This window comes from Euleptes europaea, chromosome 6 (assembly GCF_029931775.1).
Source record: "Euleptes europaea isolate rEulEur1 chromosome 6, rEulEur1.hap1, whole genome shotgun sequence".
Lineage (NCBI taxonomy): Eukaryota > Metazoa > Chordata > Lepidosauria > Squamata > Sphaerodactylidae > Euleptes > Euleptes europaea.
This window is the reverse complement of record NC_079317.1, coordinates 12,345,871-12,364,480: the sequence shown is the minus strand read 5'-3', so window position 1 is coordinate 12,364,480 and position 18,610 is coordinate 12,345,871. Positions and strand designations below refer to the sequence as shown.

The 18,610-nt window shown below is 46.8% G+C and overlaps 1 protein-coding gene across 1 annotated transcript in view; it reads right to left on the bottom strand.

The window, feature by feature from the left end:
* BRF1 (BRF1 RNA polymerase III transcription initiation factor subunit) overlaps nt 1–18,610 on the bottom strand; it is a 237,084-nt gene that overhangs the window by 108,654 nt on the left and 109,820 nt on the right. Inside the window, exons 6-7 of the mRNA XM_056851232.1 lie at nt 11,717–11,866; nt 9,170–9,263 (exon numbers count right to left, since the gene is read on the bottom strand). Of these exons, the coding sequence (XP_056707210.1) occupies nt 9,170–9,263; nt 11,717–11,866 (244 nt within the window). The remainder of the gene's footprint in view (nt 1–9,169; nt 9,264–11,716; nt 11,867–18,610) is intronic.

The following is an 18,610-nucleotide window of genomic DNA, read 5'->3' as shown; positions in this document are numbered from 1 at the left end:
GATAGCAGGGAAACCATGGAATTTCTTTTTCCCTGCCCAGACTTCCCACAGTCCCAACTGTTTCTTATTTTATTCGGTTTGTACATGCGAGCTGTGTGCATTTGTCCATATTGGGCTGAGGGAGGCCTGGAAGCACATGAGAGCGCATGCATGCATGAAATCTAATTTGGCCTCTGCTCCTAGACATTGTTTCCTAGGCATATGAATGCTTGAATCTGCCTCCCTGTGAGTCAGACCACTAGTCTATCGAGCTCAGCATTGTCTACTGGCAGCAGCACTCAGGTAGACATCTTTTCAATCACTTGCTTCCTAATTCTTTTCTCTCTCAAACTGGAGAAGGTGAGGATCGAACCCAGGACCTTCTGCATGCAAAGCAGACACTCTGTGCCACTGAGCCACAGCTCCTCCCCACTGTGACTGCAATGAGTGAGTTGCTTTGGACCGCCTCGCTGGCTCACATGCTGGTGGGAAGCACACACAGGAGCAGGAAACAGGATTGTGGCAAGGAGGGGCTGCGCCAGCTGCCTCGAACCCGGCTCTTTGGCCCAGCTCTGCCCAAAGCGAATCAGCCCACTAACCCCCAGGCCCCCACTTGCTCTAGTCTAAAGGCTTCTCTGGAATTACATCCAAGTTCATTTTGTGCTTTCCTTACTGCTGTGTGTGTTTTTTTTTTTTTTGCATGCGTGACACTTGCCAAGAATCTGTCACTCTCTAGAAGCGGATTAGACGGCCTCCTACGTAAAGAGGCGAGGCTATGCAGACGACAGCAGGGTTATTCTCAGAGGGTAGGGTAGGGCTTAGGCTATCCATCAAGAACATTTTTTTGCCCCACCTTTCCTCCAAGGGGCTCAGAGGAGCATACATGGTTCCCCTGTCCCCATTTCATCCTCGCAACAACCCTGTGACATAGGTTACTCGTTCATTTGCATGATTTATTGTTCACCTTTCTCACCAGGACGCAAGGCAGGTTACAGAGTCAGGCTGAGTAAGAGTGACTGGGCCTGGGCCACCCAGCAAGCTCAAAGGCAGTGTGGAGATCTGAACCTGGTCCCTCCAGCACTCTAACCACTACAAGACAAGGGTTACCTGGCCCGGCCTGGCAGCCAGTAGGAAATGGGGGGGACGGGAGGCAGCCATCAGCAACAGTGTGACATCCCTTCCAGGAAAACCATTGAAGTGATGTTGCGCCTCTCTAGAAATCACAAAAAAAACCCTATGGTAAAACCACAGAGTCTTCAGCAATCCCTAGAGAGGCCTGACATCCCTCCTGAGAGGGAGCCAAAAATGATGTCCCATCATAGGCTTGACGGCCATTTTTCATTTTTTTTCTCAGCAGCAGGGAACAGGAACTGGGGACCCCACATCTACGCCTCTATAGGGCCACTGCATACAGGGGGTGGAAGTAGAGTTGCCAGGTCCCTCTTTGCTATTGGCAGGAGGTTTTTGGGGCAGAGCATGAGGAGGGAGGGGTTCAGGGAGAGGAGGGACTTCAATGCCATAGCATTCTATGGCATCGAATTCCCTCCCCTCCCTGAACCCCGCCCTCCTCAGGCGCTGCCCCATAAGCCTCCCACTGGTGGCAAAGAGGGAACTGGCAACCCTAATTGCACCCACATGCATTTAGTTAGCATGGAGGCACAACATCTATACGGGCTATAGACCTCTAGCGTACTCACAAAGCTTGCACAGGGACATTGCACGGGTCCAGGGAGATGCTGGGCCCAGCCACATTTATTTATTATTTGTTTAAAATATTTCTTAGCTGCCTTTCTACCTTACACAACTCAAGGAGGCACACAACATAAACAAGCAACAACCACAAAAAAACACATTCAAAGAACATGATTTAAAGCCACAATTTAAGACGGCCAACACAATAAAGGGAAACTACATTAACCCAAATGCCATCCTAAATAAAACTGTCTTCCAAAGGCTCTTTGGCCTCGCCAGCAGATTTAAACCAGGAAAACAAAGGAAGGGGCCAGCAGTGTGGCTTTGAAATGCATTCCAAAGATTTCCGCTAAAAAGACCATCACATTTCAATTCCAGCAAAAAAAGAGAGAGAGAGAGAGAGAGAGAATAACCGTCATTCCACACCAATGGGACAAACGTAACTTGCATTCTGGTGGACCCGGATTTTGCTCACGCCCCTATGCCCCAACGCTAATCTAAAGAGAAAGAGGGATTGATAACTGCGGCTAGGATGGCAACAGCAACAAAATGGAAACAAGAAGAAATACCAGAAAGAGACAGATGACAAGAGAAAATGGCAGAGTATGCAGCGATGGCCAGGCTGACACATCTGTTGAGTAAAAAAATCAATGGAAGAGCTGGAAAGAAAATGGAAACCTTATTAGGATTATGCAAACATCTAACCCATGTAACCTGCTTGCCATATTTGATAAGATATTATAGATAAAATCATGATAGCAGGAAAATCTCACAGTAAGAGAATAGACAGGTTAAACATATGTGACCCATATTAAATAATAAACATTAAAGGTTATTAGTACAATATAGATGATCAGGATAATTGCATTATATAATAAGAAGTCTTTTATATTTTAATGTCAATTGAAATGTAAGTTAGATGGCAAGGCTTGTTCGGAGGAAATAAGAAGATGGTAGGAACAAAATTATTTGAATAGATGGTGAAGAAGAAGAGTTGGTTTTTATATGCCAACTTTCTCTACCACTTAAGGGAGACTCAAACTGGCTTACAATCCCCTTCCCCTCCCCACAACAGACACCCTGTGAGGTGGATGAGGCTGAGAGAGCTGTAACTTGCCCAAGGTCACCCAGCTGGCTTCACATGTAGCAGTGGGTAAACAAATCCAGTTCACCAGATTAGCCTCCACCACTCATGTGGAGGAGTGGGGAATCAAACCCGGTTCTCCAGATCAGACTCCACCGCTCCAAACCACCGCTCTTAACCACTATACCACGCCCTTAACCACTGCACCACGCATGTATGTCAAGTTTGAGCCTGTACGTTATGTTATGTTTCTTTTTCTTTTTGTAATTGAAAGTGTAAAATAAAAAAATTATTTAAAAAAAATAAAGAGGAAGAGGAAGAGAAAAAAAATAATATGGGCTGTTTTGTGGTTGCAACTCCCGAGTTGACAGCAACGCTGGCAATTGCTTAAGCGAGTATGAAAACAGAAGAACCAAAGTCTACTGTACTAACACATTCTTTACGCCTTTGGAGCAAACCCTGTGCTGAAACATTAGATTGAAGGAAATTCCATGGGAAAATGGCACAGGCTCCACGGAAGGAAAGTTTGACAGCTTGATCTACTAACACTGGAAGAAATTAGGAAGATGCTCAAACTGGATCCTTGCCTAGCATACTGGCAAGGCATTTGCAATTCAGCCAATGATACCGCTTTAAAATTATTTTAATGTGTATTTTGGGACACTACTTAATTTAGCAGAGCCATTCCTGGTGCATCTCCAATGAAATTTATAGCCAGATACCAAATAAAGTCCTGTACTTCCATTCATAACAAACATTCTTTTTCCTTTTGGTGGCATCCCAAATTCCCTAAGTCAGCCATCTGTGTGACAGCTGATTCGAGATCCATCTTGACTCACACGTATCCACTAACCAATGACATTTCGTGGTTTTCGTTACGGTGCTTAATATAACTTTGTCTCATCTTGCCTGCCCTCTTTAATATGACGCCCATATCAAATTGCAGAAGCCAACACACTGTGTGGCAAAGAAACAAGCATGGCCCCCTCTCAAAAATATTCTTTGTTGCTATAGTCAATGCATGCTGGGATCTGTAGTTTACGTGAATTCGTTATTGCTGCATAGAAGAAATGAAGCAGAATCAGAAGAAGAAGAGTTGGTTTTTATATGCTGACTTTCTCTACCACTTAAGGAAGAATCAAACTGGCTTATAATCACCTTCCCTTCCCCTCCCCACAGCAGACACCCTGTGGGGTGGGTGGGGCTCAGAGAGCTCTAAGAGAGCTGTGACTAGCCCAAGGTGGCTTCCTGTGTAGGAGTGGGGAAACAAATCCAGTTCACCAGATTAGCCTCTGTGGCTCATGTGGAGGAGTGGGGAATCAAACCCAGTTCTCCAGATCAGAGTTCACTGCTCCAAACCACCGCTCTTAACCACTACACCATGCTGGCTCTCCAGCCTCACACCCATCCCCAATTTTTCCCTGGAGATCAACTCATTCAGGATAGGGGTATCACTGACTATGAACCACGACGGTTCAGTAGAACCACCACGTTCAGAGGCAGTGTTGCAGAGGAAGGGGGTTAGCAATAGGGGAGTTCTGTTGCCTTGATAACCTTCTTGAGGCAACTGGCTGGTCACTGTGGATAGGAACTAGATGGACCTTTGGAGGGATCTAGCAAATATTCTTGTATTCTTATCAAGGAGAGCCAGTGTGGTATAGTGGTTAAGAGCGGTGGTCTGGAGTGGTAGATTCTAATCTGGAGAACCGGGTTTGATTCCCCACTCCTCCACATGAGCAGCGGACGTTAAGCTGGTGAACCGGGTTGGTTTCCCCATTCCTACACATAAAAGCCAGCTGGGTGACCTTGGGCTAGTCGCAGCTCTTTTAGACACCCACCTAACTCACAGGGTGTCTATTGTGGGGAGGGAAAAGGAAGGTGATTGTTAGCCTGTTTTATTCTCCCTTAAGTGGTAGAGAAAGTCGGCATATAAAAACCAACTCTTCTTCTTCTTATGGGTAGAAAGTACCATCCGAATAGGCCTTCCGTCTCATAAAGAGTTGGTTCCAAAGACAGAACTCGAGTATGCGTGTATTTTAACAAGTACATTAAATAAGTGCCTATTAATTCAGCCAACTTCTCCTTAATGACAATTCAAGAATCTAAATTTTATCCCCCCGCCCCACCCCAAAAAGAAAGAAGAGAAAAAAGGATCTTGGGCTCAGGAAGGCGTACTCAAAAACGTTTGTTTTTTAATACGCCGGCGGTAAATGCGATATAATGTGGGGGTTATTTGAGAACCATCAATCATGTTTTATGGATTTGTGATAAATACAGTTGTAATTATAGCTCCCTGAAAATAATTCAGCTGTCACGTTTACCTTGTCAAAGTAAATAACACTGTCAGTTTAGTTGATGTGCATGACCTGGGTAAACATTTCAAAGCACAAATTTCGCAGTTTATGTGCCTTCGTTTTTTTTAAAACAACTGCTTGAACGACTGTGCTTCCATGACAATTCAACACATTTTGCTATCAACTCAAATAAAGGCTGGGTGCACCGATAACCTAGACAAATCATTTGGAAATCACGTAAAGTGTCTGTTTAGGAGGGCTCCCAGCTTTAATCCGCTTAAACTGGGGAGTTGCTCAACTAAAGATTAATCAACTAGGGCAGTGGCTCTGAGAACAGTGCATGGAAGGACCAGGCCCACTAGCTCCGCATTGAGAAATTCCTGGAGATTTGGGAGTGCAGCAGGGGGAGGGGAGGGGAGAGACCTCAGCAGGGTATAATGCCACAGAGTCCACCATCCAAAGCAACCATTTTCGGCAAGAAAACTAATATCTGTAGTCTGGAGATGAGCTGTAATTCCACATCTCCAGGCCCCGCCTGGAGACTGGCAACCCTACTAAGAACCCCAGGAACCTTCCTCAGCTGATCAGAGATGACCGAATGGGAAAATCAATAATGGTGGACAGGTGTCGTAAGGACGCAAGAACCCACCCCTGCTAGATCAGACCAAAGGGCCATCTAGTCCGCCAGCCAAACAGATGCTCCCAGGAAGCCCACAAGCAAGCAAAAAGGCCAGAGTCTCCCACTATGGCTGCCTTCCAGTGACTAATATTCAGAGGCATTGCCACTTTCAGGTTTGGGGGCCCCTCGGCAGCCAATGCCCAGAGCCCCCCCCCCTTCTGCCCACTATCAGGTTCCATCATGCCTCCCTTTCCTTCCCCCACCCCCACACACCCCAACTGACTGGGCATCCTTCCCCCACACACAGACCCTCCCATCGCCTATGCCACATTCTCGCCTTTTCCTCAACCGCACACTGGCTGTGCAGCTGCTCTCAGGAGTGCCAGCGTGGTGTAGTGGTTAAGAGCAGGTGGACTCTAACCTGGAGAACTGGGTTTGATTCCCCACTCCTCCACACGAGCGGTGGAAGCTAATCTGGTGAACCAGGTTGGTTTCCCCACTCCTCCTCCTGCTCATGAGTAGGAGTGGGGAAACTAACCCGGTTCACCAGATTAGCCTTCGCTGCCCATGTGACGGAGTGGGGAATCAAACCCAGTTCTCCAGATCAAAGTCCACCGGTCCAAACCACTGCTCTTAACTACTATGCCACACTGGCTCTTAAAGGGCAACTAATCCCTTTGAAGAGATCTGGAGTACAGCCTCCATGGGAAAGTACTGTTGTTTCATTAAAAAAAAAAAAAAAACAGCAGGAAAAAGGAGAGGTTATTATGAGAATAACCTAAGGCCCATAAAGGAAAACAGTGGGTTTTTAACAGTGCAAAGGTAAGCATTTCCCCCACACACACCCCAACTGACCTGGAAGGGGTTATAAGGATATTCTTTTCTCCCTTTAACCCGCCTATGCAACTGACACTCACCTAGTGTACCAAGTGCCACTAGGAGCTGGGTAGTAAATGTGTCAATGAGCCAGTGTTGTATTGTGGTTAAAAGCAGTGGTTTGGAGCGGTGGACTCTAGTAATCTAGAGAACCAGGTTTGATTCCCCACTCCTCCACGTGAGCAGTGGATGCTAATCTGGTGAACTGGTTTTGTTTCCCCACTCCTACACATGAAGCCAGCTGGGTGACCTTGGGCTGGTCACAGCTCTCTCATCTCCACCCACCTCACAAAGTGTCTGTTGTGGGGAGGGGAAGGTGATTGTAAGCCGGGTTGATTCTTCCTTAAGTGGTAGAGAAAGTCAGCATATAAAAACCAACTCAAACTCCTCCTCCTCCTTCTATATCCCAATTTTCTCTACCTTTTTAAGGAGACTCAAACTAGCTTACAATTGCCTTCCCTTCCTCTCCCCACAACACACACCTTCGGCAAGAACTGTGACTAGCCCAAGGTCACCCAACTGGCTTCATGTGTAGGCGTGGGGAAACCACCATGGTTCACCATATTAGAGTCCGCCGCTCCTAACCACCACACCATGCTGGATAACTGCAGGCTATTTCACCATTCCTTCATCATCAGTATCTTCAATACTGAGGCTCTGCAATGGGCAAATATATTTAAATCTAACAGTAATTGATTAATTAAACAGCATCTATTCTACTGACAGCCTAACTATTGAGGATTTCTGTGCCTGAATCAAGGAGAATAATTTATCTGCCTCTATTAGAGAGAACCGAGTAATCCCAAATGGAAACGTGTACCGCTAGGATTCCCCCCCCCCCCCCATAAATGAAAAATTCTAAAAGAACAACCACTCCCGAGCGGATCGCACACCAGCCGTTAATATTTTAGCAAAAGAAGAAAATACCCAGCGTTCTTGGGGAAACACTAGCAGTAGAAAAACTCGACAAAAACAATTTTGCAACCATTTATTTTTCTTGAATGTTATTTTGGGGAGAAGAGCACGGAAAGACGTTCTTAACACTCCAGCACGCAGACGGTTTATATTAACTCTGGGAATCTTAGCCAATGACAATGGCAAACGGGCATAAAAGCCATCGCAAGCACAAACTGTTTGCTTCCATTTGGTAATAGAAAACCATTTTGCTTTTTTAAAAATCAAACAGATGAACATCTCCACAATAAATAGGGTTGCCAGCTCTGGGTTGGGAAATACCTGGAGATTTTTGGGGTGGAGCCTGAGGAGGGCGGGGTTTGGGGAGGGGAGGGACTTCAATGCCATAGAGTACAGTTGCCAAAGTGGCCATTTTCTCCAGGGGAACTGATCTCTTTTGGCTGGAGATCAGTTGTAACAGTAGGAGATCTCCAGCTCGTACCTGGAGGTTAGCAACCCTAACAATAAAACCTGCAGGAAGTTGCCAGGGCATTCTTCTTCACTGTACTTCTTGAGTCGGCTGCAACTTGATGGCACTTTACACACACACATTGTACTGGTGTTTACTGCAATGTTTTTTATATCTCCGAAGTTCATCTTGAGTATCAGCAAACGATGAATGGATAAAATAAACTTTCCAATTCTAGTTTCAGGTGAGTAGCCCAGCCTGTAGCAGCAGGACATAATTTGAATCCAGTAGGACCCCTAAAAGACCAACAAAATTTTCCTAGGTATAAGGTTTCGTGGCCCTGATTTGGATGGCCCAGGTTTGCCCGACCTCATCAGATCTTGAAAGCTAAGCAGGATCAACCCTGGTCAGTACTTGGAGGGGAGGCCACCAAGAAAGCCCAGGGATGCTATGCAGAAGATGGTGATGACTAACCACCTCCTAAGGTCTCTTGCCTTGAAAACCCTACGGGGTCACCATAAGTCATCTATGACTTGACAGCATATAGCCAGTCAAAGCTCATTTTATTGGTCTCTGTTGGAGTTTTGTTGGTCTTTAAGGAGCTACTGGACTCGTTTTTTTGTTCCGACTTTAGATTTGCGCAGCACCACTCACACCCCTGACATATGCCATCATTCACACCCACTGCCTGTCACGCAGTTACGGTGGAGTCTTATGCAAAAAGAACCACGACTCTGCTTGCAAAGAATTTCTTTCTAGAACCGTGTTGGCGAACCTATGGCACGAGTGCCACTTCCGGCACGCATAGCCCTCTCTGCCGGCACGCGCAGTTCCTCCAAGCCGCTGGCCTTTCCGGCTCTGCCCCGCCCCGGGTGATCTCCAACCAATAGAGATCAGTTCCCCTGGAAAAAATTGCCACTTTGGCAATTGGACTCTATGGCACTGAAGTCCTTTCCCAAACCCCGCCCTCCTCAGGCACCACCCCAAAAACCTCCCACTCATGGCGAAGAGGAACTTGGCAACCCTAGCCTTTCCCTCTGGGCCCCCTCTGGGGGTGGTATTCAGGTTAAATTGCCGCATTGGCACTCGGCGATAAATATGTGGGTTTTCGGTTGCAGTTTGGGCACTCGGTCTCTAAAAGGTTCGCCATCACTGTTCTAGAATGAGGAAATAATCTTTACCACAGCAGCAAATGCTAAATCTCTGAATCGCTCTGAGTCATGAGTGGGGGCAGGGGGCGGGGGACCTGGAACGTGACCTACCTTTTCCTTAATGTAGACTCGCCAACTTTCACCACCCGGATGACTTCTTTGACAGTGCGCCGGAAATCATGCATCCTTGCTGCAACCAGCAGAGCTACGGCACCAACAGAGAAAGGTCTATATCAAAAGGCAGTTCAATTGGAGCAGACCAGAAAAATAAAGTGAGTCATAAATCCCATCTGAAATTCGAATCCTCATATTAAGCGTAAAATATTTATATTTGGCTCCAGGCTTGAATACAGAGTGATTACACTGAAATCTGGTTCAAAAGTTACTTTGTAGTCAAATTAAGTCATTTGGAAAAGATGTTCCGCAAACCAACATTTATTATATTTGTGCGCTGGCGTCCAGACAATTGTCTCCAAACAGGGCTCATGTCAATAGAAAGAGACAGGCTGCCAAGGCGTGGGGAGATCCCCAGGGGAACCCCTCCTCGAGAGCCAAGACACTGGTGTGGTTAAAGTGTCAGCCTAGGATCTGGGAGACCCAAGTTCAAATCACATGAACACATGAAGCTGCCTTATACTGAATCAGACTGTTGGTCCATCAAAGTCAGTATTGTCTACTTGGACCAGCAGCGGCTCTCCAGGATCTCAGTAGAGGTCTTTCACATCACCTACTTGCCTAGTCCCTCTTTAACTGGAGATGTCGGGGACTGAACCTGGGGCTTTCTGCATGCCAAGCAGATGCTCTGCCACTGAGTCACAGCCCCTTCTGTGTCAATCCCGACGAGGTTTCGTCACCATGAATGTTGAAGTCCCCCACCCCACTTGGTCCATCAAAGTCAGTATTGTCTACTCACACCAGCAGCAGCTCTCCAGGGTCTTGGGTAAAGGAATCTCCAGTTAAAGGGACCAGGCAAGTAGGTGATGTGAAGGACCCCTGCCTGAAACCCCGGAGAGCCGCTGCCAGACCGAGCAGACAATACTGACTTTTTTGGACCAAGGGACTGATTCAGTATATGGCAGCTTCATGTGGTCGTGTGAGGTGTGGGGCTATAAATAAGGAGGTAGGCTTCATTGCCACCAAAGCAGGGAAAAGGGTTCAGAGCCCATCAAAAGGCGTCCCCAGATATTACTCCTTGCATATGGCTGTCAAATATGTTTGGCCTTGTTTCTTCATTGACATAACCTATGATCTCCAACTGTCTCGGCAAAAAAAATGCTTCAGTCGAGATTGCACTTAAAAAAAATTCAGACCAAATTTTAAAAACCCTCCTTTTTAAAAAAAAAAAATGTGGCGTATCTTAGAGGTAATAAGCATGTTTTAATTTGATACCTCTAATCCAGGACCCCTCGGGACCAGCGAAGATAATATTCCCCACAGTTTGATATGTGCGGCTCCTGGGTTTTTTCCTCTACGCATTTCTGGGTAACGTGCATTTAGACCAAAGACTTTAAAACGAGAATCTCCCGCTAGTGTGATTATATTTTCCCAACTTTTTTTCTTCTCCTTTCCCATGAGGGAAAAAAATTGCATTAACTCCAGGGTTTCTATTTAATATCCTGCTCCAAGCTGGGTAATGGCCTTAAAAAAAATGATTAGACAACCTCACAAAAAATGAGTCTATCAATGGCTATGAAACACAGTAGTTAAACTGAAACCCCATGTTCAGAGGCAGAATGCCTCTGAATACTTGATACCGTGGATCATCAGCATTGTAAGGATTGCTATTAACTTCATTGATAGCACATTTTTTGCCCCAATGTGGACCCCAAAGTGGCTTACAACGAACTCCCCATCTCTATTTTATCCTCACAACAACCCTATGAGGTAGATTAGGCTGAGCGTGTATAATTGGCCCAAGCTACCATGGAGGGATTCAAACCTGGGTCTCCCAGATTCTAGTCCAACATTCTAATCCAGGGGTGTTGAACACAGGGACCGGAGCCGAATTCGGCCCCTTGAGAGCTTTTAACTGGCCTGCAAGCCAGCCGAGGGAGCCGCCCTCCCCCCCATCCCGATCTGGGCTGGCGAGGTATCACCCAGTGCAACCAAGCAACATTTATGTCATATGCGGCCCTCATAACAAATGAGATCGACCCCCCTGCTCTGACAGCTATACCACACTGTTACCTGTATGCCCGGCTTGTGAGCTTTCCGAAACGGCCCCTTTTGGAAACAGAGCGCTAGACGAGTGATCTGGGTCTGATCCAGCAGGACTCTTCTTAAAACTGATATAATTACTTTACTCTGTTTTGTACAGAACTCTCTAATGTGGTGCACTCGGGAATCCCGTGCTCTGTGAATTCTGGCACACAGATTCGTCTGCTAGAAGTATGCGTGTTATCCAGGCATAACGCCAGGGACTGAACTACGCTAACCTCGGAGCTCATTCCCCACCCCCACCCCCTTCAGTTTGATATGTTCAAGCTCCCCGCGTACGGATTTAGCCCAAAGGCATGAAATTCTGAGCACGAGTGCATGCAGTCCGCTCCTCTTTGCAAAACAGAACATAAAAACGAGACTGTGTCCAAACTAGAGCTTGTGCATAACTGGGGGGCTGCCCCTCGGCCTTGTGAACCGTTTGCGCCAGCCCTGCCATACCTGCTCCGCAAAGGCCCGACGGTCGGCGCCCCGTGTGCATCCAGTCTCTCTTCATCTGCTGCAGCAGCCTCAGGGCAGTCATGGAGACCTCGTGGTTCTTACTCCCAAACTCCAGCATATGCGCAAAACGAGGAATATACAAGCACGGGTCTGTAACAGAATAAGAGCCGATTCTACATTTTGATTCTATTTATAATGATTTTTTTAATCAATTTTGTATTTTCCATTGTAAGACTTTTTATATATACATAATCATTTTTTTAATATATTTATGATCAATTTATTTATACCTATAGGAGCCTAAGATTATAAAGGCAACTCTGGATGAAATATGTGTGTGTGTAAAGTGCTGTCAAGTTGCAGCCGACTTATGGCGACACCTTTTTTGGGGGGTATTCATGGCAAGAGACTAACAGAGGTGGTTTGCCAGTGCCTTCCTCTGCACAGCAACCCTGGTATTCCTTGGTGGTCTCCCATCCAAATACTAACCAGGGCTGCCCCTGCTTAGCTTCTGAGATCTGACGAGATCAGGTTAGCCTGGGCCATCCAGGTCAGGGGGGATGAAATATACATAAACAAATTTTAGACTTTACAATTTACAGTAAGTGTTTACATATTTAAATTTTTAATTTAAAAAATTATTAAGAGAAAATGAGAATACAACAACGAAGGAAAACGGAAATACAACAACAAAAGAAAATGGATATACAACATTACTAAAATACTCATAATACAAATTCTTGAGAAGAAGCTAAGACCGTGCTGATAATATAACTAAAACATCCATAATAGAGAACCGAGCACTACTCTGTTTATCTAAAATCCGCACGATTGTCACTTCCCTCCCTCTCTGCGATTTAAATTTTTAATTTTTCTGTACATTAGTATTAGTATTCTTATTGACAGGGTTTGTAATCTCGCATTTTCATTTATATTTCAGAATGTCAGCTTACTCCGTCTAAGGACTACAGTTTTCTTATACATTCATGCACTTTCAAAATGGCACAGAATTGTATTGTTCGGACCACTGAAGAAGGCTTCACAGCCGAAACGCATTTGGTCTGAGCTGTGATATTGTTCGGGTATATTGTCACACTGTTGTAATTTTGTATTTTTATGTTTATTTGGCATGTTTAGCACAGATACATAGAGGCTAGGACAGGGCTATGTACAAGTTGTTTATATTTATATTAATTTTGTGTTTGTATTAAATTCATTATATATTCATCGGTTGTTGCAGGTTATCCGGGCTGTGTGACCGTGGTCTTGGTATTTTCTTCCCTGACGTTTCGCCAGCAGCTGTCGCAGGCAACTTCAGAGGAGTAACATACTCCTCTGAAGATGCCTGGCACAGATGCTGGCAAAACGTCAGGAAAGAAAATACCAAGACCACGGTCACACAGCCCGGATAACCTACAAGAACTGATGAACTCTGACTGTGAAAGCCTTCGACAATATCATTATATATTATTCACAAAATCACTTGTATCAATATTAGCCCATGATTTCATGTTGATTCCTTACCTTTTGGGTACCTTATTACAGAATAAGAGCCCATCATATCTTTTCCTGGCCTTTACCTTTCTAAACACACCTCTTTACATCAAGTCATAAAAGACAGTTTAAACAACTGTGGTTTCTCAAACCTCAGACATTCTTACTTAAGGGTGCCAACTCTGAATTAGAAAATTCCTGGATATTTGGGGGGGGGGGTGCAGCCTCAGGAGGATGAGAGATTCAAAACAGATAAAAGGAAGTATTTCTTCACACAACACATAGTTAAATTGTGGAACTCCCTGCCCCAGGATGTGGTGATGGCTGCCAACTTGGAAGGCTTGAAGAGGGGAGTTGACATGTTCATGGAAAAGAGGGCTATTCATGGCTACTAATCAAAATGGATACTAGTCATGATGCATACCTATTCTCTCCAGTATCAGAGGACCATGTCTATTATACTCAGTGCTGTGGGGAACAGCTGTGGCTCAGTGGCAGAGCATCTGCTTGGCTTGCAGATGGTCCCAGGTCCAATCCCTGGCATCTCCAGTTAAAGGAACTAGGCAAGTAGGTAATGTGAAACACCTCCACCTGAGGCCCTGGAGAGCCGCCGCCGGTCCGGGTAGACAATACTGACTTTGATGGACCAAGGATCTCATTCAGTATAAGGCAGCGTCATGAGCTTCTCCCTTCCTATCACTTGTCCACTCAAAATCCCCTTCCCACAAGCTACTTTGCCAGCCACATTAAAAAAAGCGAATGGAGTCTGATCTGGAGAACCGGGTTCGATTCCCCTCTCCTCCACATGAGCTGCGGAGGCTAATCTAGCGAACTGGATTTTTTCCCCCACTCCTACACAAGCCAGCTGGGTGACCCTGGGCTAGTCACACTCTCTCAGCCCCACCTACCTCACAGGGTGTCTGTTGTGGAGAGGGGAAAGTGATTGTAAGCCGATTTGAGTCTCCCTTAAGTGGTAGAGAAAGTCGGCATATAAAAACCAACTCTTCTTCTTTTTCTTCTTCCCACAGGAGAGAAGTAGAAGGTCATGGGAGGGTATGCTGAGCAGACAACACTGACAGGAAGGTGCAGAATTAAAGCGCCCCTCCCTGCCTGCCAGTTTTTGGTTTGAACAAGTAACCTCTGATCGCGAGCATCCATTCTTAAAACACAGACCAAGACTGCTTCCACAGAAGCCAGATAATTCGTAGGGTCGCCAGCTCCCTCTTCGCCGCCAGCAGGAGGTTCTTGGGGTGGAGCCTGAGGAGGGTGGGGTTTGGGGAGGAGAGGGACTTCAATGCCATAGAGTCCAATGGCCAAAGCGGCCATTTTCTCCAGGGGAACTGATCTCCATCGGCTGGAGGTCAGTTGTAATAGCGGGAGATCTCCAGCTAGTACCTGGAGGTTGGAAACCCTAATAATGCCCTTTCAATGCACTCTCAATGTGCTTGAGCAATCGTTTGTGCTGCGTAACAAACGGATTATCCTGTGCTGCAAACAAACGCTAAAACGTTTTGAAGGTGATTTGGAAGTGCTTTATCTAACATAGTGTGAAGGCAACCATACCCCCACAGACATTGGGAGACTTGCATCAATGGATCTCCTGGGCAAGGCCCGGCTTGACTTTTAGTTCCCTTATGCAAAGCATTCCCAGAGGAGGCTGCTGCTGCTACACTGCTCAACATCCAGAGGGAAACAACTGTAACCTATTTCTGCCAGCCCGGAAACTCCTCCGCCTTAACAACGAGGTTTTGTGTCATTCCCTTAAGAACAGAAACGCAAGCAGCGACAAAAATCCAGAACAGCAGGGAAAGGAAGACCTTGAGCACCAGGGAGTGGGGTGGGCACTGAAACATCTGCCCGCCAGCTGCACCTACATGCGAGTAATTGGTCATATTTTTGAAGGGGGGGTTGCAGCAAGACACCTGGAAGGCCATACATGGTGGAAAGGTTGGGTTGCCAGGTCCCTCTTCACCACTGGCAGGAGGTTTTCGGGGCAGAGCCTGAGGAGGGTGGGGTTTGGGGAGGGGAGGGACTTCAATGCCACAGAGTCCAATTGCCAAAGTGGCCATTTTCTCCAGGGGAGCTGATCTCTTATCGGCTGGAGATCAGTTGTAATAGCAGGAGATCTCCAGCTACTACCTGGAGGTTGGCAACCCTACAAAGTGGCCATTTTCTCCAGGTGAACTGATCTCTATTGGCTGGAGATCAGTGGTAATAGCAGATCTCCAGCTAGTACCTGGAAGTTGGCAACCCTATGGAAAGGCCAGGCTATATATAAATAAACATTGTGTTCTTTGCTCTTCCCTGGGGCAACAGGAGCCTCCATCCACCCAGCTACCCAAGTTTCCATCAGCGGAACAGGAGTTTCTCACCTACCCCATCCAGCTGCAGCCCAGAATGCTACTCCTGGGGGATAGCGACTCCCTACTGGAACAGCCTGGGGGGAGTTTCTGGAGGTATGAAGTGGGAGGGGAGGAATCTATCACTGGATCCAACCCAACATATTTACCCGGATGTTGGCCCCACAACGGCATTAACACCAACCTCTTCCCACCAGTACGAGAAACCCTTGTCACTCTTCCACAACGCCTTGCGGAGAGCTTCAATGCCCCCACAGAGGAGCAAATGCAATCTGATAAGCTGTGATGCCATTAATATAATAATTGGGTGCCATCAAGACGCAAACGCCTTATGGCGACCCCGCATGGGGTTTTCAAGGCAAGAGACAAGCAGAGGTGGTTGGCCATAGCCTGCCTCTGCTTCATGCCCCTGGTATTCCTTGGTGGTCTTCCATCTAAGTACTAACCAGGGCCGACTCTGCTTAGCTCCCGAGATGAGAATGGGCTAGCCTGGGCCAACTAGGTCAGGGAGGAGGAGGAGGAAGAAGAAGTGTTGGTTTTTATATGCAGACTTTCTCCACCACTTAAGGAAGAATCAACCTGGCTTACAATCACCTTCCCCACCCATAACAGACACCCTGTGAGGTGGGCGGAGATGAGAGAGCTGTGACCAGCCCAAGGTCACCCAGCTAGCTTCATGTGTAGGAGTGGGGAAACAAATCCAGTTCACCAGTTAGCCTCCGCTGCTCATGTGGAGGAGTGGGGAATCAAACCCAGTTCTCCAGATCAGAGCCCTCCGCTCCAAAGAGATGAACAGAGGTGGTTTGCCATTGCCTGTCTCTGCATTGCAACCACGGTCTTCCTTGGTGGTCTCCCATCCAAGTACCAACCAGGGGCTGACCCTCCTCAGCTTCCAAGCTCTGATGAAATCGAACTGGCCTAGGCTGCTAGAGATGCCACCGGAACCCCAAATTTTCATGCTGGGTGTTCTGGCCATGACCTCACATCACACCCCCAATTCCACCCTAATGGTTTCTCAACGATGTATGGAAATACAATTTCAAAGTTACCGCAGTACACAAAGAAAGAACACAAGCTTCCAGCTGCCCTGGGCTGTGATGAATCCTTGCAATAATCAGGGCAGTAAAAGATATTGCCAGGACGTCTGGGGGAACGGGGTGGGCAGCTTGGACCAGGAACAGAGAGCAGCTCGAGGCGGAAATATTCTTGTAAAGTATTGCCACAGGGAATATTCCGTCTGTGAACCTTCCCATATCAGGAGACTTTTCCTATCAAGCGTTGTCTCTTTCAAGAAAAAAAAGGGGGGGGAGCAGTCAAATGTTTTTAAGCTATCGACAAAAGAACATTCGCATCAGACTTTTGATTAAAAGAGTTTTGATACAATCCATTTCAATTCGTAGCTTTAAAACGTGATCCTCAATCATTCTATCCACCTTTGTCGTTAGACCACAAAGCGTGCAGTTAATGTCAAAGAGATGGCCTGAATAGAGACGGTAAGGCCTGAATAGAGACGGTACCATTGAAGGGTGAACCAAGCCATGATAGCAACTCCCAGTTTTCCTCAAAATGCAGTTATCAGGTGCACAGGGGCCACAGTTCGAATCAGGACCATGGCAACCAGGCAGAGGGGCTTTAAGCCTTCTCATCCATGCCATTCTCCCAACCTCAAATGGCTCCAGGGAATCAGCTGTCTTGTTCGGGAAATCTCAGAGGTACAGCTAAAGTTGCCACCCTCCTGGTGAAACCTGGATATCTCCCGGAATTTCAACTGATCTCCAGATGACAGAGATCAGTACACCTGGAGGAAATGGCGGCTTTGGAGGGTAAACAGTATGGCATTATATCCTGTTGAAGTCCTTCCTCTCCCCAAACCCTGCCCTGCTCAGGCTCCACTCCTAAAATCTCCAGGAATTTCCCAAGCTGGAGATGTCAACCCTAGGAACAGCAAATATAGGCTCACCAATCACAAAAACAGAAATGTCAATGTCTCTTCTTGTTTGGCCCTAAGGATCGTCAAGTGGGAGTATCAAATCTGTTCCCCTCCCCCCTCAAAGCATCCCCCAATTGTCAACCCACAGGCAGGAGAGGTGTGTAGAAGAAGAGGTCTCTGGAAATCCATTTGAAGGACTGTCATATAGAGGATGGTGCCGAGTTGTTTTCTGTTGCCCAAGGTCGGACCAGAACCAACGGGTTGAAATTAAATCAAAAGATTTTCCGTCTAGACATTAGGAAGACTTTTCTAACAGTTAGAGCGGTTCCTCAGTGGAACAGGATTCCTCGGGAGGTGGTAAGCTCTCCTTCCATGGAGGTTTTTAAGAAGAGGTTAGATGGCCATCTGGCAGCAATGCTGATTCTGTGACCTTAGGCAGATGATGAGAGGGAGGGCATCTTGGCCATCTTCTGGTCACTAGGGGTGTGGAGGGGGGAGGTAGCTGTGAATTTCCTGCATATTGCAGGGGGTTGGACTAGATGACCCTGGTGGTCACTTTTAACTCTATGATTCTATGATTCTATAAATGGGAGACCGGCTGGGCTTTTTATACTTTGAAGCCCCTCGGCACTTGAGGAGGGGGGGCGTGGCTCAGTGGGAAAGTCTCTGCTTGGAACGCAGAAGGTCACAGGTTCAATCCCCGGCATCTCCAGTGGAAAGGAACAGGCCATTGGTGATGTGAAAGACCTCAGCCTGAGACCCCGGAGAGCCCCTGCAAGTCTGAAAGGACAATGCTGACCTTCATGGGGCAATGGCTCAGTGGTAGAGCATCTGCTTGCATGCAGTGGTAGGCAAGCAGTGCTTGGCATGCAGAAGGTCCCCGGTTCCACTTAAGAGAACTAGGTAGCAGTTGATGGGAAAGAGCTCTGCTTGAAGCCCTGGAGAGCCACAGCCAGTCTGAAAGGTCTATGCTGACCTTGATGGACCAGTGGTCTGATTCAGTATAAGGCAGCTTCATGTTTATGACATTCTGCTCCCATCAAAGAGCAGCTGACTCAAAAAGCAGGACAATAATACCGGCATAATTAAAACCCCAAAACTACATTGATT